The 23838-nt window shown below is 39.9% G+C and overlaps 1 protein-coding gene across 5 annotated transcripts in view; it reads right to left on the minus strand.

The window, feature by feature from the left end:
• ADGRG2 (adhesion G protein-coupled receptor G2) overlaps positions 1-23838 on the minus strand; it is a 154791-nt gene that overhangs the window by 2864 nt on the left and 128089 nt on the right. For all 5 annotated transcript variants that reach the window (XM_075196536.1, XM_075196534.1, XM_075196535.1 and 2 more), the window contains 9 exons: positions 23350-23478; positions 22398-22440; positions 21668-21777; positions 19541-19665; positions 18811-19082; positions 16975-17074; positions 16141-16421; positions 6559-6660; positions 2545-2697 (listed from right to left, as the gene is read on the minus strand). In XM_075196536.1, coding sequence (XP_075052637.1) covers positions 2545-2697; positions 6559-6660; positions 16141-16421; positions 16975-17074; positions 18811-19082; positions 19541-19665; positions 21668-21777; positions 22398-22440; positions 23350-23478 — 1315 coding nt within the window. The remainder of the gene's footprint in view (positions 1-2544; positions 2698-6558; positions 6661-16140; positions 16422-16974; positions 17075-18810; positions 19083-19540; positions 19666-21667; positions 21778-22397; positions 22441-23349; positions 23479-23838) is intronic.

A 23838-nucleotide genomic window follows, 5' to 3' on the forward strand; every position in this document is an offset into this window, starting at 1 on the left:
ATCCGGAACTGTTCAAGATATGAGAAAGCAACGCATCTTTTTTTGCTACAGCGAAGATAGTAAATTATATGAGTCTCCAAAAGAGGAGGTGTGTGCAATAACATCCCTGCACCAATGACATGTGTGCAAATATTTAAATTAAACTAACAGTGTGAGTGATAGATGGTGACTGTTTCTTGCTAAATCATATTCAGTGTTTGTTTGGATCTCCCATATCCAGTGCTTGTAAAGATAAGGACAAGGAGAATGGGGGGTAGTCACACCAATTGTTAAGGAGTGGTTATACCCTCCTAGTAAAACAGTTTCATAGGTAGTTATATCCTTATTGTCTGATTTAAAGGGGTGCATCAAAACCTCTAGTAAAATAGAAGGGAAAAGGAAAGGAAAATAGATTGGTAAGATGCACTAAGTACTCCACTAATAGGTAATTATGGATAACTAGGGATTCGTCGATATAAAACTTAACCTTTATTGTATTTAATATTAAAATTAAAATTCTTCTAAAACAGCGAAATATATAACAGAATAAAAAAGATTAATGAAAATGTAAATAAAAGCTGGTCACATCTTATGAGTCTTAAATACATTAATCATATGGGGCAGTTAGATTAAGTACAGTCTTAATATATAATAACTGTTGTAATATTCCCTCTAGAAAATGTAAGAGCAGTCCACATATTTGACGTAATCTAATTATTGATATAAGCAGACCTGTTGAAAACCCTGTGATAGTGGGTTTCTTGTTCACTCAATATAACGCATATGACAATGCTATTGTAGTTTCAGTGTGGCAGGAATATAGTCTATGAGTTACTAAAAGCACAGTGGAATGAGTTAAATGTTCTTTTATAGAACTCTTGTAACACTGCTACTATAGTATCAATTGTAGCAGATTTGTATCTTATAAACTATTCAAATCACACGGAGAAATAATAATAAAGCAGACAAAATTTAAATAACATCTACAATCTGATAAGGCTAATACATCATTATATAATGCTTAATATTTTCAATAAGAAACGATCTTCCCAAATGTGCTGTAGTATATATTGTCTCTTATAACTATAAAGCATGATACTCCCCGCTATACCCGATTTTGGATTAATCTCAGGTGGATATCCTGGGCTTGATACTAGCTACACTCTATCACTAATGGATATTTATTTCATTCAGATATATCTAGAACACCAGTATTGGGATACATCAATCTCAGATTGTAGATGTTATTTAAACTTTGTCTGCTTTATTATTATTTCTCCGTGTGATTTGAATAGTTTATAAGATACAATTCTGCTACAATTGATACTACAGTAGCAGTGTTACAAGAGTTCTATAAAAAAACATTTAACTCATTCCACTGTGCTTTTAGTAACTCATAGACTATATTCCTGCCACACTGAAACTACAATAGCATTGTCATATGAGTTATATTGAGTGAACAATAAACCCACTATCACAGGGTTTTCAACAGGTCTGCTTATATCAATAATTAGATCACATCAAATATATGGACTGCTCTTACATTTTCTAGAGGGAATATTACAACTGTTATTATATATTAAGAATGTACTTAATCTAACTGCCCCATATGATTAATGTATTTGAGACTCATAAGATGTGACCAGCTTTTATTTACATTTTCATTAATCTTTTTTATTCTGTTATATATTTCGCTGTTTCAGAAGAATTTTAATTTTAATATTAAATACAATAAAGGTTAAGTTTTATACCGACCAATCCCTAGTTATCCATAATGACCTATTAGTGGAGTACTTAGTGCATCTTACCAACCTATTTTCCTTTCCTTTTCCCTTCTATACATCCAGTGCTGCCAAGTTTAATTAGTCTTATGACAAGTCATTATTCAACATACACTGAACGACAGTATGTGTTTGTCTATGCTGATAAATGTTCTATACAATTTTGTATTGCCACTGATAGTTACATCTGACTGCACACATTGGAAATATTCAGAGAGCAATGTCAGAGCATCTGCTAAAGATCACAGAATGAGTTTACAGCTTGCTAACTGACAGCACAAAATAAGACTGGGTACACACTAGAGGGGTTTCAGCCGATTATCGGGCCAATCACATGAGGAACGGCCATTCGGCCAGATATCGCATTAGTGTATACGTTCCAACTATGAACGATCATCATTTTAAAGCACATTGTATCGTTTCAATGGATTTTTAAACTAGACTAAAAATCTTATTCAATGATGGTACAATGTTGTTCCAATTCAATTCTGCAGTGTGTATGCACTCACAACCGGCAGTGTCCATAGATCTCTATGGAGTGTGCAGAGTCACAATCTTTTCAGTCGATGGCTATGACAGATGAAGAGCACAAATCTGAAGGTAAATCTTGTAAAACGTGTATAATGTGTACACATGCATCGGCAGGCTGATTGGGGCTTTTTTTTTTTTTCAGTCGTTGGTAAAATTGTTAATGATATCGCATCGGGAGAAATTTTCTGTAGTGTGTACCGAGCTTAAGCTAATAAGTTAATCGCACAATAGAAAGACAACATAAAAAGCTCACCATTCCCATTGGGGTGCAGCGAGTACTCATTGGACACTAGTAGTGTTGTAGAGTTTGAATTACTTGTTGATTGAATAGAGTTGCTGGAATTGCTGGATACTCCTTGTTTTGAAGTCTGTTTCTTTAGTTTATTGGTAGCTGTTTTACTCCAGTCTAAACATGAACAGTAATATGATTTATATAAACAATAGCAATGGGACCATAACGACATACAAGTGTTACTTTTAAAATGAAATTGTGGCATTTAATTGTATGATCTATGACTTAAATGCCACAGTGAAATATAGAAGATGCCATAATTCATCACTTATAAAAAGTGCACATTTTTCTTAAATGTTCTAAATTGTGCTTTTACATCTTTGCACTAATTTCTATTCTATTATTCATCATACTATTTTTTTCATGTTCAAACTAATTATTTTGATACTAAGCCTAAAACACAAATCTCAAAACAGTCACCTGTCCCATTCATAAATTAATATGCATGTAAAGTTCCCATGATGTACCATTTACATAAATATCTTTTATATGTACTCTTGTGATCTAGCCAAGTGCAGTTTACTGTGCTCTGTTGTGCATAGGGCTCTGGCTAGGCTAAGTAGATGTCATCATTGTAACAGACCTCTCTCTGGATGCACCCCTGAGCTGATCATGAGGGTGCACATGTTGGCGTATAACTGCATTCAGTCATTAAATGTTAGTTTTAGATATACTCCTGTTGTCCAGCAACTTATTATGCTCTGTATTTAACAACTTAGGGTCTGAGTCATTAAGGCAAAAAAGGAGTAAATGTTCACTGGGACAAACCATGTTACAATTCAAGGGGTGCAAATGAGTTTATTATTTTGCACATAAGTTAAATACTAGCAGTTTTTTCATCTAGCACACAAATACTTGATAGCTTTATAATTACACTGAAATTTAAAGTTGATCTAGGACATGTCCTACCCCAACTATAAATATGTCCCCACATTTTAAATTTACCTCCCCCTCCAATGCAACATGGTTTTGCCCAGGTGCAAATGTTACTCCTTTTTTATGCTATGCTCTCCTTAATGACTCAGGCCCTTAGTCTCTAACTGACCCTGGTAATTATATGTATATCTACTAGGGGAGGGCAGTTAAGGCTTAGGATGACAAATCATTCCCGTTTTAATAGTGGTGTCCTCAAATCGTGACTGGGACATGTCTGAAGAAGGAGATACAGGGCCTGATTCATATTAGAACACAAAAACCACAAGTAACTTGTACACACATACATCCATATTCAAATACAAGCAGATCTCAATAAACATTTCCATTTCAATCTGGGTATAAGTACGCCCTGGCTATACGGTACTTGCCGTATGTAGACAGACAGCACAGTGCAGGATAGGCACAGGCATATTCGCAATATAAAGTCCCATCAGAACATATTCAAAAATAAATACATTATAAACTACATTACAACTCTTAATACTATAATCATTAATAAAAATAGATGGGGTTTTAACACACACACATTATATATATATATATATATATATATATATATATATATATATATATATATATATATCTTACACGAAATACATAAATCAAGATGTTCTTATTGCGTACTGCCACTTTCACCTGCTCTGTAGCTGATGCAAATTAAAAGGCTATAAAACACGTACTTAAGAGATTCCCTGAACTTGAATCTGCCACATCTGTGTAGGAACGCCCTCAACACGCCCTTACTGTACATTGCCTACATGTGTCCATCCCTTCCCACCCCCTGTTCCGCCCTTCACGTCATTGGCGGTAGTAAGTACCAGCTGCATTTGGATATGAATTGCATATAGTTGCATTTATTGTTTTAAGTCCCATTTGGTACATACGCAATGATTTTTCACACAAGATACAGCACACAAATGGACTGTAGATGAAGATGAACCATTCATTTTAATGAGCAAATTCCTGGGCATTACTGTTACTGATGAGCAAACTGAGCATCACTGGCTGTTGATGGAGAAATTACTATCCAATGAGCAAATTGGGCTACTACTGTTATGTATATAACCTGCTATTATTACTAATGGGTATCTTAGCAGGTACTACTGCTTTTTATAAACATCTTAATGGACATAAGTACTATTGCTGTGCATGTACCTGGCCAGTAATTCCTATTGGGTATATCCATTCAATAGTACTATTGGACAACTTACTGGGCATTACTGTTACAGATGGCCATCTTAATGGTCAATGCTACTCATATTGAGCATATACTGAGCATTATTAATACTGGGGAAATTACTGGGCATTACCGCTTACTTATAAATGGACATTACTACTACTGATGGGCATTTTACAAGGATTATCACTAGCATATTATATCTTGCTATACATTATAAGTGGTACATTGAATCTTTCTTGACAGTATCACTGGCAAATTAGATTTCGGAGCATTCTCACTGGCATATTAGATTACGTTGGCATTAACAATTACATATAAGGTATTGATGGCATATGAGCTCTAGCTGGGCATTTGTAATAGCATATTCATTCTGATGCCCATTATTACTTCGATCTGGATAGCCATTTTTACTGGTATAGTATATAATGCTGGGTATTACCAAAGACCTGCTATATCTTTAGAAGCATTATCACTGTTATATTACAGTTTGCTTATGGCATATAAGGTTATGTTTTTAGATTTTCTTGTTCTACACCACAGCCTCAATGGAAACCCTCTCTGGGCATTAGTAACTGGCCAAAAGAGAACTGCCATAAGACAACTGAGACATGTACAGTTGTGACTTTATTTACTTGGCATATGTGTTTTGTATGTCATTGTGGTTTTTTTTTATTTAGTTTATATGAATCTTAAATTCAATAAATTCTAGTTTGTTTAGAACCTATATTACTGTTATAGTAATAATAAAAGTGCCATAGATTGTGGTGGACATAAAAAGGGGGTGGTATGTAGAGTGAGTTACAGGTTGAGATAAAAGAAGGGTATTGGGCTCATACACTATAATGTCATTATCTATAGAACCCTACCTATGCAGTGTCCTTCAACAGACCTACAGCTGGAAAAATGTGTTGCCCTTTGATTGGAGCTTGTTTAAACCAGTTTCCATTTGAATGTTACTAATAACTCTTTTATAAAAATCAACTTCCATTTTCACTCCAGCTATAAAAGTAACTGGTGCTCCATTTGTTATATCAGGTCCTATTTACAACATTGCTCTATGTGGAGTTCTTGAATCAGACATTCCTGGCAGATCTGGCATATGTTTTTAATATTTTATGAAACAAAAGCCACCTGGTTACTACTCATTAATCTTTTGTACTAAAAAAGTTGCTTAATGTCATGTGACATTGGTGTGCAGACAAGGATTTCACCTGAAAGTATCCATCCATCTAATGTCATGCACAAACTTACCTGTGCCAAAGGATGTCCCAAATGTGCCATATAGGAGTGTTACTGACCAACCACTTGCTGATATGTTCCATTGGACTTATCGCCAAAGAAATGGTTCTGTGTTCTATATGGCTACACACGTAACAGGCTAAATAGATCAGTTGGTTCAGCAACTAGGTTGACCGGATCATGCCAATATAATGTAGCATGTGTGTATGGATACCACCATGACAAAAATGGTCTTATTGATCCTGAATTAATTTTATTTGAATTTTTTCGGTGCACTTGGAGCAAGATTGGGCAATTTGGTTTGTAAACTGATTGTAAACTGATTTGATTGTCCAACATCTATGTGCTATGTTGGGCTAAAATATCACAATTAAGGAAGATAAGGGAATGCTAGAACCATAGATATATAAACATATTTTCATTTAATTTAAACAAGTATCACAATGAGATCACACTTATGTGGGCATAATGGGGTTAATTGAATCTATTTTGTAATGTCACATGGATTTATCCTCTATCATATAAATGTTAATAAATAGGTAAAACCCCTAAAAATGAACTTTCTTTGGAAACTAAGTGCTATAATCTTGGATGCTAATTTAGTTATTTAAGAACATTACCAGAGTTTTCAGCCAGTCTGAATCTTCCACAGCACAGATAGCGCCTCCACTGCTTGCGGACATTTTCCTTCGCTACACAGTAGAATAAAAATATGAAGAAACCTGGGGGGAAAAAAATATATATGCTCTTTAGAGTCTGATGACAAATATCAACTGCAATGTTATACATTCTGTCCAACATTATACTTCAGTGTACAATGATCGCAGGAGAGGGGACTACAACTGGGTAACAATGTAGCTTACTTATGGGCAGCACGGTGGCTTAGTGTTCGCACTTCTGCCTCACATTACTGGGGTCTTTAAATTGACTTTAGTCTCTCTTGGTCTGTGTGTATGTTAGGGAAATTAGACTGTAAGTTCCAATGGGGCAGGGACTGAAGAGTTCTCTGTACAGTGCTGCGGAATTAGTGGTGCTATATAAATAGCTGATGATGATGATGCCTGACATGAGACACATATATAAGACAAAGCTATTGTATGACATTATGCCAGATCCCTTAACAATGACAACTTAATCACCAAATATTTTCACCTTAAACTAACATTTAATTCTATTTAGAATTATGCTCGCACTTCATATTTTTCTACTCAATAACCTATACTGTGTAACACAAGATATCTGCACCTGCAGTATAAGTGCAGACTTGCACAGTTGGAAACAATGCTGGACTTACAAGCACACAGAGAACATGTCCATATATTATTCAGTAGTCCACTAGGGTGCTACTACCCCAAGTCATTACAAGTATATATGGTTCAAAACCAGCAAACCATAGACGCTGGTGTCCTAAACACAATTTCTGGTCTCAGCAAGTGTGACTTGTGAGCACATGATCATTATTTGGTAATTGGTAGGATTTTCAGCAACTGCTATAACACAGTTCACTTAATATGCACTTGAGCCATTTCAAAATATGAACAAGATAGATTATTTTTGTATAGATGCTGCTTTAGGGATAAAACATAGTTAATCCCTCTGAATGTACTTGTTACATTGCGATTGTGTGATTAGACAAGAAAAACTAGTTTAACTAAAGTAATTTCTCCATACTCATTCTCCTGGACCTCTCTGCTGCTTTTGATACTGTTGAACACCCTCTTCTCCCTCACACGTTTCACTCCATTGGCCTTCGTGACACAGTTCTTTCCTGGTTCACTTCCTACCTATCGAACTGCTCCTTTAGTGTTTCTACCTCTGACATATCCTCCCATCCACTCCCACTATCTGTCAGGGTCCCCCAAGGCTCTGTTCTTGGTTCTTTACTTTTTTCATTGTACACCTCTTCTCTTGGGGCACTAATTTGCTCATTCATCCTCCAATATCACCTCTACGCTGATGACACCCAAATCTATATCTCTTCTCCTGACCTCTCTCCTTCTGTACTATCTTGTGTAACCAACTGTCTTTCTGCTATCTCCACATGGATGTCCCAACGCTACCTAAAGCTCATCATGTCCAAAACAGAGCTTATTAGCTTCCCTCCTGCCGTCAAATCTCCCTCACTGTCAATAACACCACAATTTCCTCAGTCTCCCAAGCCTTAGTGTCACACTTGACTCTGCTCTCTGCTTTATTCCTCACATCCAGACTCTCTCCCAGTCCTGTCGACTCCACATTAAAAACATCAGAATAGGGGGGCGTGGCTTGGCGGCCATTCGAGCTGGACGTGTTAGGAGTGAGCTCCTGCTCCAACATACAACATACCCCTCAATACTTCAAGTTGGGGGTGCGCTCACCAACTATATTCGGGCAGAACTGCACCAGGGAACACCTAAGCTGCATTTTGAGCCCTCAAACACACGTGAACCTGTCATATAGCCGAGTGTCGGGAGCGCGGCCTAGATCTCCACGTGGCTATCAAGGAGCCTCCACCACATCCCCACCCCCATCCCAAGGTTGAACATCACCAGCGGGCCCATACATATCCAGATCTGGGGCTTACCTATTTGGCGGGCATCCAATCGTCCCCGCTTGTCAGGATCCCTCTTGGCGGGGCAGCTTAGCAGGCGCGGCAGCCTGTCAGCCACAAGCGGACGGAGAGCTCCTTCTGCACACAGGATTGTGTCTGGAGGTACGGAGGAGAGATTGTGGGTGGTTGCGGCGGCGCCGCTGGGAATCCCCAACGTCAATCAGTGGTCTGGATTAAACGGGGCAGCCCCGGCCCCCCCCCTGCATACTAGCACTCAAACGCCCGTTGCAGCACAAAACAGATCCCTCAGCTGCTGATACTTTGGCCTCGCTGACGCCGCGAGACACCAAAATAAGGTACAAGCTGTTTGTATGTCTGGGATGCCTGGAGGAGAGAAGTTGGCTTCCTACAGATAGCAGGGCTGTAATATAGAACCCTTACAGAAAGGAATAATCACCTGCTAAATACCAGGCCACATCCAGTGGAAATATTTCTGCTCAGATTTAACGTGTAACAGACCTGGATTGAGTCTTTCTGATGTAGCAACACTGACATCCGGTGGCAGACTCTCGCTACTACACTACATTATTCAACCTAAGTTTACAAAGTCAACTAGTATATAAATTCTCCAAGTCTGCCCTTGGGAAGCTGGCTCTTTGGCCAGAATAAGGCCGCACTGGACACATGGTAATATTCCTTTAAACAGACCACGGATCGCGTCCTGCGAGATGGCCGCCTAGACCAATCATGAGGAGTGGTGGATAGCGGCAGTCTTACCTCAACATTATGTACTACCTGCAATGAGTATTATACCTTGAACAAATTGCTGAACACACATAGAATCGTCTTGATGGGCAAAGACCGTAAAAACTCAGCTAAGAAAAATCAAGGAAAATCCCAAGAGACCCCTCAACGTTCTGACCTTCGCTCATATTTAAAAACCCCTGTGGCCACGGAAGAACCAGAAATGGCATCTCCTTCCGTTGCTTCTGGATCAACATCACCTGACCCACGACAGGACGAAACACGTCGCCAGAAGGGGACTGGGATAACAGAGCAACCCGATTTGTCACAAGTTTTAAGGATGCTTAAGTCCCTCCCAACTAAGCAAGAGCTACCCTCTAAAAAAGATTTTGAAGCGTTAGAAGCAAAATTACAAGAGATTGTACACCAAGAAGTGGCCACACTGCAAGCAGATATCGCCCACCGTGGCCATCGATTGGTTGCACTTGAGGAACACAAAGAAAAAGGTGATGAACGTGTTACAGCTCTAGAAAAGACGGTGGCGGAACAGGCAAAGGCCTTGCAGGGATTCCAGCAAAAGATGGACGATCTAGACAATCGAGGTCGCCGTATTAATCTGCGGATACGGGGTTTGCCGGAAGACGTCCCCCCACAGGGCCTTATTGATGCTTTGACAAAGATGTTTAATGAGGTCCTAGAATTACCATCCGACAATATAATCGTATTTGACAGGGCGCATAGAGCATTACGCCCAAGGGGGGCCCCAACGGAAAGGCCTAGAGATATTATATGCCGTCTCCACTATTACACACAGAAGGATGAAATCGTCCGCAAGCTAAGGGGTCTCCAAGGAGTGGAGTTCAACGGTCAGGAAATCCACATATTCCAAGATCTATCTTGGCAAACCCTACAATTTCGGAGGTTACTTAAACCCCTTACGGAGGAGCTCCGGAAAAAATCGATTAAATACAGATGGGGCATCCCGCTCCAACTGCAAGTTACACATGAAGGGAAACTGGTGGTTCTCAGGATTCCACCAGACTTGCCAGACTTCTGTACCACTTTGAACATTCCTTTAATCACTCTAGCTGAATGGCAGGAGTCCCATCAACGTTTGTATCCGGTAATGGAGGCCCAACACGATGATAGGTTCCAATTTCCAAGTAGATCCAAGCGGTCACCCCAAAAGCGTCTGAATCAGCAGGCACAAGGGAACACTTGAATATGCACAAATGAGTGCGAGACTTCACCCTTTGGAGGAGAACCTCTCATAAGACCCAACTAAAGACCTGCTACCGTGAATAGCTTCCCTTGGGCGAGAATATTCCTATCCTACCTTTGCCTACTTTATCCCCTTCATCTCTGATATGCTATTTACAACTGCTAGTGTCCAATATGGATCTGCTTAGCTCATCAATATTTTTCTAAAAGTTTTTCTATAGATTTCTAAGGTTATAGTGTTATAATGTTTTCCAATATTATAATGTTCAAGTATTTTCGATTAGCTGTGTGTTCATGCATAGTTGTTTGTTGTTCTCTTTACAAAAATTGAATATGTTAGTACATATAAGTAACAGAGGTCCTACGCCTCCCTGGAAGATAGGGACCTGGGCTGAGAATACCCGGGACCCTGCTGAGGACGAGATGTGGACCATCTATCTATGTTTGTTTGATTGTCGCTGTTTACTGCCCTCCTCAGGGCTCCAAGACCGAGTGCTATATTCCGGACCATGTTTGGATCACGATCCTATATGGTGTGTCGGAACGGTCTTACAAAATTGCCAATGATTAGTAGCTCTTTGCTGATACTGATACTTCAGTCTAAGCACTTATGGTTTCCTGACCCTCTTCCCTCCCCCCTCATTCCTACTTTCTTCAATTCCCCCCCACTACAATTCACCTATGGGTTCATACACACTTTCCCCTTGTGGTGGTACACAGGTAAATACCTAGAACTGCTTGGTAATGGTGGGTAGACTTAAATGCGTTACCCTTAACGTTAAGGGTCTAAATGTCCCGGAAAAGCGGTCCCGTTTATTGCGCGACCTTATGGCCAAAAAAATTGACGTAGCCTTTTTACAGGAAACTCATTTCAAGCAAGGTTCTGCTCCTAGGTTGAGCAGCCGCCAATTCCCACATGTCTTTACGAGCAATAATGCGGAAAATAAGTCCCTGGGAGTGGCAATTCTCATGTCCAGTCGTTTGCCTGTTCAGGACATAGACACACATACATTACAGGAAGGCAGAGGTTTGGCAGTGACATGTATGATATCCACCCAAATGTATACCTTTGTTAATATTTATGGTCCGAACTCTAATCAACCTGTATTTCTAGAAAAGCTTCTGGACAAAGTGTAATCGATAAAGAAGGGCATCACTGTAATGGGCGGAGATTTCAACTGGGTTCTACATCCTCCGACGGACTCATCTTCGGGATCCGCTAGACTGGCCGGTAAGCTATATCGAAGGGTGAGACGTACTATGCACGAACACCAGCTGGTTGACGCGTGGCGTCTTAAACATCCCACAGACCGTGACTATACTTTCTTCTCGCACCCACATAACACGTATTCGAGACTGGACTATTTCTTCCTTACTCATAACCATTTGCCTCTGATTTCAGAGGTAGCTATAGGCCAGATCACATGGTCAGACCACGCGCCGGTGTACCTGACGCTCTCTATTTCTAAGACAGTTAAGAGACCTTTCACCTGGAGGCTAAACGAACTCCTAATTCAAGAAGCGCAAAACAAGACCGTGATAGAAGAGGCCATCACGGACTATGTCCAAACCAACGACACACCCGACATTTCGAAGATTTCCTTATGGGAAGCTCATAAATGCGTTATACGGGGTAAACTTATTGAAATGGGTGCGGTTAGAAAGCAAGAAAAAATTGCCCATAGGGACTCGCTCCTAGAAAAAATAAAGACACTTGAAATGCGACACAAATCAGACCTGGATCCCTCTGTTATGACAGAACTGACAGAAACCAGGAAGGCCTTAAATCAACTAATGTCAGATAAAATTAAATATGACCTCCGTAGATGTCAGAACCAATTTTATCAGTGGGGAGATAAGCCAGGAAAGCTTCTGGCCCGTGCTCTGCGCAAACAGAGAGCTCAACTATATGTTCCCCAGATCAAGACAGACGCAGGGTCCACACTAGTTCACACTTCTGATATCGCTGGGGCGTTCCGGGACTATTACACCAAGCTTTATAATCTGTTTGACACATCTAACACATCTTGCCTCCCGACCAAACAGACCCGCATAGCAGAATACCTTGAACGCATAGATTTTCCCACGCTAGATGAGGATTCTGTACAACTGTTAGAAGAACCCTTTACGACTGAGGAACTAGAGGAGGCGATCAAGACGACGCCATCAGGGAAGAGCCCGGGGCCGGACGGTTTTACCACTCTTTACTACAAAACTTTCAAAACACAATTAGTACCTCTTTTGCTGCAGGCCTTTAACTCTGTCTCTGCCCAGAAACACTTTTCCCCTCAAACACTAGCTGCCCAGATTACTGTATTGCCAAAAGAAGGGAAAGATCCAGCTTCATGTGCTAGTTATAGACCCATCTCTCTACTTAATGGGGACATTAAACTTTACGCTAAACTGATTGCAAATAGACTAAAACCATATCTGACCCAAATCATTCATTCTGATCAGGTGGGGTTTGTTCCGGGAAGGGAGGCAAGGGACAATACCACTAAGATAATTAATTTGGTACAATACGCACACACCGCCAACATCCCTACGGTTTTACTATCCACAGATGCCGAAAAGGCGTTTGATAGAGTGGACTGGGAATTTATGAGGGGGGTCCTTAGTCATCTGGGTTTAGGCCCTTTGAGTATGGCCCGAATAGATGCTTTATATATGAAACCAACGGCAAGAGTCCGGGTTAACGGGGAACTATCAGAACCCATTGTAATATCCAACGGTACCAGACAGGGATGCCCCTTGTCTCCGTTGATCTTTATCTTGTGTATAGAAGCATTGGCTCGATCCATCCGGGCAAACCCTGATATCTCTGGTCTACGGTTAGAAGACAAAAGCTTTAAATTGGCACTTTTCGCGGATGACCTCCTGGCAATCCTCACTAATCCTGTGGTTTCAATTCCTAATTTAGTGTCAGAATTTCAGCAGTTTGGCGAGCTGTCTGGCTTTAAAATAAACTATTCAAAATCGGTAGCACTCAACATCTCTGCGACCGAGGCAGTGGTTGAAGGCCTGAAGCCAGCATTCTCATTCACGTGGCATTCCTCACGACTTAAATATCTGGGGGTGTTTATCAATAAGGACAACAAAAAGATTTTTGAGGACAATTTTATCCCCATCACCAATACAATTAGTAGAGACCTGAAAAACTGGTGTCCAAAAGGCTTTTCTCTGATAGGCAGAGTCAACGTGGTCAAGATGAATGTATTACCACGGATTCTCTACTTGCTCCAAACTCTCCCCATACACCTTCCCACCTCCTGGTTCAAGACGCTACATAAAGCAGTTAGGGATTTTGTATGGAACGTTTTAAACATGACATTTTATATATGCGGAAACGCGCTGGGGGGCTACAATTACCCAACTACGCATTATACTACGATGCGGTCATACTAAATAGAGTGGTGGACTGGACAAGGCAGAGACTGGACAAGCAGTGGGTCTGGATAGAGAGTTACGTCGCAGGCAAGGCCCTTAAGTTCTCATCATGGCTACACTCACTCCCTAAAATCATCCACCCGACTGTTTCGCCAACTCTAGCTAGATGGGCCAAATTACGCGCGGCTCCTCATATTTCCTCACGACACTCGCCTTTGACCCCGATATTTGACAATCCAGAGTTTCCTCCAGGACTTACTAGACAGACATTCAGATGTTGAATTGGGGCAGGACTCCGCAGGGCGGGCCAGCTGGTGGACGCGTCTGGGGTCTTATCCTTCACCATTCTCCAAGCTAAATGGGAACTACCAAATGCGGAGATCTGGCGATATATACAGCTCCGCCATTTTCTGGGGTCTTCGGAGGTTCGAGAGTCGGTGGGGAGGTCGCTTACCCAGTTTGAATCTATATGTACCACTGCATTATATCCTAACCATACTTTGTCTCTCATTTACAGTATTCTCATTGAACATGCTTATAACAAACAACCTAACTTCATTAGAGAATGGGAAAGGGAGCTGGCTTGCACGATACCTGAGCAAGATTGGAAAAATATCCTCTTACGCACTCAGTCAAGCTCGGTCAGTGTACGGGTGGTGGAGACACAATATAAAATTTTGACTAGGTGGTATAGATGCCCTAACCTGCTGGCTAAGATGGTGCCTGGGATGTCAAACATGTGTTGGCGATGTAGGTCAGCGCCATGTACTCCGTTGCATATATGGTGGGAGTGCATAGCTCTTAGATCTTTTTGGGACGCAGTTCTTTTGATTTCAAAAGAAATAATGGGCGTTAAACCACCTAATTGCCCCAAATACTGGTTATTGAATCTTAATAAATTGACCATCTCAAAATATAAAAAATCAACAATTAAAAACCTTAGCACCGCGGCAAAGGCCGTGATCCCGGTGCATTGGAGATCACAGAATATTCCTACCATCAAAGAGTGGTTTGCCTGTCTAGAATCCTACAGAATAATGGATGACATGCTCTATTCATCAAGAGACAAATATAGGGAGTATTACTATATATGGTTCAAGTGGCTTGAATTTAAGGATTTGCCACTATATTCTCAGTGGAATAGGTGAACCCCCCCTCCCCTTTCCCCTCTCTCTCATCTCTGATCTATCCCTCCTTCCCTGTCTGTATTCCTCTTGACCTTTCCCCCATCCCTACATGATGTATTATAGTATACTAAATGGTACTTTGTTTTTTATACTGGTGCACTGACACACCTCATTCGTGTAACTGTATCTTTATATGCAATGTTTATTAATGACTTTAATGCATCGTTCTATGCAAAACAGATATATTTGTAAAAGCTGTTTAATTTTCTTTTCAATAAAAAAAAGAATTTAAAAAAACAAAAAAAAATCATCAGAATACACCCTTTTCTTACTCAACATGCTACCAAAACTCTTATCCATTCTCTCATCATCTCTCGTCTTGAGTATTGCAAACTCCTGCTATCTGACATTCCTAACACCCATATATCAACACTTCAATCCATCCTAAGTGCTTCCGCAGGACTGATCTTCCTCTCTCACCACTCCACATCTGCTGCACCACTTTGCAAATCCCTACACTGGCTCCCTGTGTCCTCTAGAATCAAATTCAAATTATTCACCCTTACCTACAAAGCCATCAACAACACCCCTGTATACATCTCAAATCTCATATCAAAATACTTTCCTTCCCGCACTCCCGTGCTGCTCCCCACTTATGGAATTCCCTACCACACTTTTTTAGAGGTGACCTTATCCTCGATAACATTATTCACACTAATGCACTCTCACAACTGTCCCAATCTCCACTCTGAGACGCACTCGCTCCTCTTGTTTCAGCTGTGCCCTCTTCCACTTAGAATGTAAGCACTCTAATGAGCAGGGTCCTTCATACCCGTAGTTTTCATGTCTGCATTTATTTTGTCTGCCTTGTATGTCCCTGTTTTATGTATGTATTGTATTCCCTACTCTATGGCGCTGCGGAGCACTCTACAGTAATAATAATAAAACTATCTTACATTCAGTTCTGCTGTTATATAGCTTATCCTGTCAGCAAGTGCTAAAGGCAAATAGTTACAAATTAATTTATTGCCCATATTGGGAGACCCACCAAAACCTCGGGAAGTCTGGACTCAGTAGTTTTCAGTTTTAGTTTATTACTTATTAAACTCTTTACTTATGAACGTTAGTTGTGGATAGAGCTATAATTCGTAACAGATATGTCTCCTTATTCTATAAAGTATACTGGGACTAACCTTGCAATGTGTTGAATATAGTGAACAGGTACATTATGGCCACTTTTCCTGGCCCAAAGGAAAAGAAGCCCAGGCCCCATGTTATACCCAGCAGGAAAGTAATGCCAGCCACACTACGCAGGTCTTGGAGAGTGGTTTTCCTCTGGTAACCCAGCTGTTTCTGTTTCTTGATGCGACACAGCTGTATGAGAACCACTACAAACATGCTGACATTCAGCAGGAATATTAAGCCAAAGTACCCGACCACTGTGATCCAGAATATCATGTCGTCCATCCAGCAGCTGAAGTGAGAGAAGAGGATGAATGTGAGTTGTCATAGTATACAAAAACTATGAACAGATGAGACTACTTAGCAACATGTATTTCTAATGCTACACAAATGTTAAATGTTTGCAATAACACTGTTTTCAGGTCCTTCTCTTGCACCCCTTGTAAAGAGTGCTGTTATACGTGATAAAGGGTTCGTATGTGTGCAATACAGGTGGTTTTAGAGGCTATTATATATCGTATATTGTTTTGTCACTTATCAGTAATTTATCGTATTGTATCACAATGCCAGGACACTGCAGCCAGGTTGCATAGGCAATTGGAGTACATACAAGTGGTGTGATGGGTTTTCTATGGGTGAAGTGTAATAATGAGTAGTAATCTAGGTGCCAAAAGAGGGGAAAAAATTATGAAAAAAATAAAAGCAGATTTTTTCACTATCCAGGCAGTGAATTTACTGTGTCTCTCCCATAAGATTTCAACATTCAAATAGTTTTTCTATTAAATGCAACATATTTACATCAACAGTAATTTTCCTAAAAGTAAAACTTGATTGTCTCCACTTACAAATAATCTGCTGATCCATTTGGATATGTTCCGCTTAATCTGAGTTTATACAAGTCTTTATTAACAGCAAGTATAATTGCCACTACCACAGCAGGAGCTCCTGGCGTGAAACAAAAAATAGGAATTGTAAGATGTATGCCAAATATGCAACATATGAAATTAAATTGAGTTATTGTAAAACATTGCGATCTCCTAAAATATTTTTGAATAATGTGTCTTTAGGATTATAGTAAATAACGATGTAAAGCCACTGTAGGTGGTATTAGAGCTCTAACAGTGGATGGATACCGGCTGAATCACAGTATTTATTGCAAGGCTCAGCAACAGCAATGCGTACCTGGCTAAACTTCTGTCACATGACTGAATGTGAGCATCATGTGATCAGATTACATCAAGTAATAAGGCGCCGTCTTTGAGACAAGTACGCATTGCTGCTGCTGAGCTTCCCAGATGGGCACAATAAATATTTATATGCAACTGGTGGTATCCATTCCCCTTTAAAAAGGGCATGTTAGTTTTAAGGAGACATTATTATTCAAATAATTACTTTTTTGCTTTTTGTATTATGCATTGCATATTTTTTGACATATAGGATTTTGCCCTGTTACCAATATCACAATAATAAGATGTCAAGTTAAGTCAATTTCGAACAACCCCTGCTACTAAGGGACACTCCCTGATGTACTGCTTCATTGGGGATGTCCCCTGTGAAAATCCATTGGTGCCAGAATGCAGCCAAATATTAACAGTAGTAAGGTATTTGAGCTGCCAGCACTAGTAGAAACAGCCGGCCATAGCTGTTCCAGAAGTTATGACAGAGAGAGTGAAGTAACCAAGGCTCCTGATAACATTGCCATAGCAGCAGTCCAATCAGAAACTGTATACAATTCGAGAGGGAGTTTACATTAAATTTTTCTGTCAATCATGACAGCTCTCTCCTCCCCTGGCTCTCAGTGCTGATACTGAAGGGCAAGATTGAAGAAGTGTCCCCTAAATAGCAGGTGTACAACCCACTTAATATACTTGTGTTTTTACAAAAGCAGCTATGTCTACCAGTCATGCAAAAAGGCTATCCATTAATTAGTGACAATACTAAGCACCTATTGTTTGCAACATTTTAAAAAGTGACAACTCATCGAAACTATGGGCCTCATTTATACTTAGGAGCAAATCCAAGGATGCATAGTTGCACCTGGACAAACCATGCTGGAATGCAAGGGGTGCAAATGCCATTTGGTTTTCCATGAAGGGAAAATACTGTTTGTTTTTGCATGTAGTACATTAATACTGAGCAGCTTTATTTTTATAATGAGATTTAGAGTTTGGCTAGGATACCCCCATCCCAACTTGCCACCCCCCTGCAGAGGAACATGGTTTACCAAGGTGCAAAATTGTACCTTGTAGCTGACTATACTCCATATTTGCTCCATCCTCCCACAATGTACAGGAGACTCCCGAATTACAGGCAGGTCTCCCGGGAGAACAGGCCATTCTCCCGCATCCTGTCCATATCCTAGTTCACACTGAATCATGTCATTTTGGCCCTTCCCCCAAGGTAAAATGAAGAAATAGTAGCAAAAAAGCTTCTACTACAACAGAAATAGACTTTGTGCCACATTGTATACATAAAATATAACAATATCCAAAGTATAACATTATCTAACAGTCATGTTTAAATCTAAATTTTAATTATAATATAATCTTGTTTCTTATTAAAGTTTATACTAAGGAGATACCAACTCACATCACAGATAGTCTTTACTCTTCTCATTGTGAAAAATATTAGCTTACACCTACTTTTAGTGCAATTAAAAATACAGATCAAAGAATACATACCCCAAGCAACAATGCAGAACTTTAAAATGTATTTCCGTACATAAGTATTAAATACTTTCACAAGAGAGAGATACATGTGGAAAGCTTCAAGACCCATCCAAGTAATGGAAACCAAGACAAAGTAATGTAGAAATGCAGCAACAGAGATGCAGAGTCCAGGGATGTTGTTGTACAGAGCAATCCAGGGGTTCAGAAGGAACGTGAGGTTTAGGCAAACCAATGCCGCACACAGCTGGATAAGGATCTTAGATGGGTAGTCCCTCCGTATTTTTCTTGAAAGTAAACACAAACAATATTCTATATTTATATACATATTGACCCCTTATAAGGACATAAGAAGTCAGCAAGAAATTACATGACCACTTAGACAAAGGTGCATCTATCAGGGTGAAAAGACTTCAATATTTATATCATAGGGTACAATATTCCCAATAGTTCCAATTTTCCTGTTGCAGATAATTACCATTTTCAATACTGTATTTAAAAAAATTACATATGTGCCAATCGAACACAAACACAAATAAAATGCAGATAAATAGCTCTAAACAGTCAATTTGACAAACCCTTACTTTTTTTTTAAACACACCAGTGTTGTTTTAAGTGGTAATCACAAGCCCAGCTTACTAAATATTAAAATGATTAATATTTACAGGACACAATCATAACATAAATATTACTCATAAGTATATAATCATTTTAAATTCTTGGCTAGATAGATTTGTGGACATACTCGAAAGCTATGTAGGTTATGAGAGTCACAGAGAGGAATATCGAAGAAAGACCACATCCAATATATGTGATAAAAGTCAGAATCAAAGTGTCTTCTGGATTAACTGGATCATTAGGAGTTACATCCTAAAAAGACAAAAAAAAGCAATAAATAAAATAAGCAATACCTTTAACAAATAACCTTTATGTCAATTTCTATTCCACGACAGTGGTGAAAATGGAAATTTAGAAGTGCTGGTATGTAACTGTCACTTTGAAAAGAAAGGCTGTGGGCCACCTAGAGCCCCAGAAGGTTTAGGAGTTTTGATAGAGTGAAATTAATTTTAGATCATCATCATCTATTTATATAGCGCCACTAATTCCGCAGCGCTGTACAAAGAACTCTCATCAGTCCCTGCCCCATTGGGGCTTACAGTCTAAATTCCCTAAGACACATACACACACAGGCACAGACACAGACACAGACAGACTAGGGTCAATTTTGTTAGCAGCCAATTAATTTACCAATATGTTTTTTTGGAGTGTGGGGGGAAACCGAAGCACCCGGAGGAAACCCACGCAAACACGGGGGAGAACATACAAACTCCCCACAGATAAGGCCATGGTCGGGAATTGAACTCATGACGCCAGTGCTGTAAGGCAGAAGTGCTAACCACTGAGCCACTGTGCTGCCCATCAAAATGCATCATAGATGCATTTTAACACTATTTAGATATTAACATATTATATGATACAAGGCTATCCACCCTGTGTCCCCCCACCCCTCCTGTATCCAATTACATTTCCTCCGTTTCCCTCCACCTCCCGCTCATGTCTCCTTTGTGTACTTACATTTTCCCTCATGTCTCCATAATATTCAAATAAAACTTTCAAAATAGCTCAGCTTTATATCTTTCATGTTACCCTGTATCTTTCCCTTATCTGTTTCCTTTCTCTGTTCCTATGTGTCCCTATCTTTTTTGCGGTTATCCTCCCCTCTCTTCCTCCCTACCTACTCTCCCCTGTGCCTAACATCCTGCTTCTCTTGCTCCTCCCTTACTCCTTGAGTCTCTCAAGAAATCCCTGTTCCTGCTCCTATTATTCCCTATCACTAGTGAATTCACACTTTTACCCCTCCTTCATCACACTGTGCCCCCTTCTTCATCATACTGCAGCCTCCTTCATCATCATACTGCAGCCTCCATCACACTGCAGCCTCCTTCATCACACTGCAGCCGCCTTCATCACAATGCAGCCGCCTTCATCACAATGCAGCCGCCTTCATCACAATGCAGCCGCCTTCATCACAATGCAGCCGCCTTCATCACAATGCAGCCTCCTTCATCACACTGTGCACCCTCCTTCGTCACACTGTGCCACCTCCTTCGTCACCCTGTGCCCTCTCCATAACGCTTTTGCCATTTCATCACATTGTGCCTCCTTCATTACACTTCTGCCCCCTTCATCACTCTGACCCTTAATCACTGTACAACCTTCATCACTGTGTTCCCTTCATTAAACTGCTGCCCCCTCCTTTCTTTACTTACCTTTTTATGACCTTTTCTTCTGATTTCTTCCCTTCCGCTTCTTCCTTTCTTCGATCTTCTGGCTCCTCACTGCGCCACTCCTCACTGACAGTGTTGGGATGTGATGATGACTTCACACCCAACACAGTCAGTGAGAAGGAAGCCGCCGCCAGCACCAAGTAATTATTTTACAGGGCCGGTGAACAAGTAAGGAAGGTAAGGTGCCCCCGACCTTGCTAGCCTGTGTTCCGCCGGCCCTGGCTGCCTGTAAGGAAGTGGGGCAAAGAAGTGCTGGTATATCATTCTAGCACAGCACATACCGCCCCACTTAGAGCACTGCTTACGACATATTTTTGAAATATTTCACCATATTTTCACTTTGAAGCATAGAAAATGTTAAGAAACATATTTACCTATGGTAGAATACCTTAGTGGTTAATCAATTAGGGCTTAATTAAGGGTTATTCAGGGACAGAGCAAGAAGTGTATTTCCCTTTAAGCTTCATGCATTAACTAACATTTGTAGTCATTTGTTAATAAAAAAAAGTTCAGATTATAATAGGACAATCACAGAGATAATGTCCCCCGCCCCCGTGTTTGTCAGTAGTATATATTTTTCTTACCATCAATATGGCAAAGCTGGTAAGATGATTGCATGTACAGACTGTTTCATTTGTATCTTGTATTATATTGGCTACCATACAGCCATATGATGACCAGCCACCGTTTTCATCTGTTGAGGAAAGATTCAATAATCTAAATGACTATAAAGATCTAATTCCTGAACCTGGTGTTTAGAAATACATTGACCATGTAATTCCTTAAGTTCCTTTAAAGCAGTCAGTAATTCTAAGGCAAGGAAACCCATACATTACACAAGATGTTATATTTCTTAATACATTGTATCATACTCACAAGCAAAAGCCGTAACAAATCCACATAGCACAAGTGGACACTCACCAGACATAGAATAGGTAACAGACGCTTAAATAATACGAATCACAATAAAGCCTTCTCCATGTCCCAAGTTCAACTAACAACTATCTGAATATGGAAAATTTGTCCCAAACTGAATTAGATTGTGCCAAACATTGTGTACACTCTGGCATAACTTATAACTTATTTTATTAAAACTACTTACAAAGCCTAAAAAAATAGACCAAGGGGTAAATGTATCATACCCCTTTTTTTCATCTCGCTGGAGATCGGCGTATTCGCAGCTAAAATTTAAAGGAGCGGTGGCTTGTAAAGGCAAACTTGCCAATTTTCCATGTCATGGCATGGAAAATTCAAAAGACCCCCTTTGGGCAAACAGTTGTTTCAATTCCAAATCACTTGAAGTGAAATACTTACTATTTTTAGTGAAGTCCCAAAATACACACTTCAATACAAAATTCTGAAACACAAATGAAAATATAAACTTTTTCAGCTTAATAAAGATATATTTCTATATCTTATTTATGGCAGTCTAATATATTTAATTGTATTTATTAAAGCATATACTACAAAGATTAATAATATTTAGTATAAATGATTGTCAATACAATTTTTATATTATTATCGTGGCTGTGATAAGCCTCTGGTTTTGTCCTGTCAATTGAAGAACAGTGGTAAATGGCATAAAAAATGCTTTTGTGTTGGCCACCATGTGTAGGACTACCACTGTAGGGATCCTAAGAAAAGAGACTTAACTTAATGTTGGGTCACTTTGGCCCACAATGTAACAGCTCATCTTAGTGCCCTTTTTAAGACTTTATGCTGCCTTACTATTGCAACCCTATACATTACAAATTTGGGGTTCCCACTATCTACAAACAATCACTTCTGCTTTTAGTCGACTCCTAGTTGACTCCTTCTCAGCGGTTTGCTAACTCATATGCTTCATACATATCACAGCAGTGTCAAAAACTATGGGAGCCCTATAGGTGAGTGAGCGTGGGCCTACAGGCAGTTACACAGAGCAGCAGATACATTGGTGCACAGGAGCTGAAAACTGGCACTATAGGCAGAAGTTTACAGACCCTCAGGCCAGGCGCAAATTTTAGCCCGGTGGGTGAGACTCGGCTCAGCAGCCTATTAGGAACATTTAAAAGGTAAACAAAATGCAGGTAGCCCAGTGACCCAGCCCAATGTAGCCCACTATGGGAGCAGCCCGGGGGGCACGAGCCCCCATGTCCCCCAACCCAGCCAGCCCCTTCATCAAGTATGCCAGTACTTCACAAGTATGCTAATATGAAAAAACAAGTAACATTTTAAGGGACTCATATTAGCTTTAGTACACAAAAGAAAAAAAAAACATACTTACTGAGTCATTCTGGGGGAAAGTCTTCAGTGTCACAGTGACATTTTCCTTTAAATTAGCGATTGTGATGTTTGCAAAACTTGATGATATGACTTTGCTCACCAAGGACTGATTTATTGTGAGGGATGAGTCCTAATATATATGTAAAACAGAAATACATGCAAAATATTAAACAGAAATCTCATAACAGTAATCTATTTAAACAAAATGTGCGGTGCACGCATTATTAATGTTACTACGGTAATCTTAACGCAGATTTTTGCTCACATCTCATGCAGCTATTACCGTAGTAATAGTAATAGTGCGCGTGAGGAATTGAATCTGCCCCAATGTGTGATGGTAAAAATGATTTTATCTTAAATTTCATCTGCTTTTGGCATAATGACACCAAGATTTAAGGCACTATAGGCTCATGCAAATACACTGTTTTCTACTATAGTGCAGGACATAATAAAGTAGTGGTGTTGTAATTTGTCAGATTCCTGTGGACAG

This window comes from Mixophyes fleayi, chromosome 2, assembly GCF_038048845.1.
Source record: "Mixophyes fleayi isolate aMixFle1 chromosome 2, aMixFle1.hap1, whole genome shotgun sequence".
NCBI classification, from domain to species: Eukaryota; Metazoa; Chordata; class Amphibia; order Anura; family Limnodynastidae; genus Mixophyes; species Mixophyes fleayi.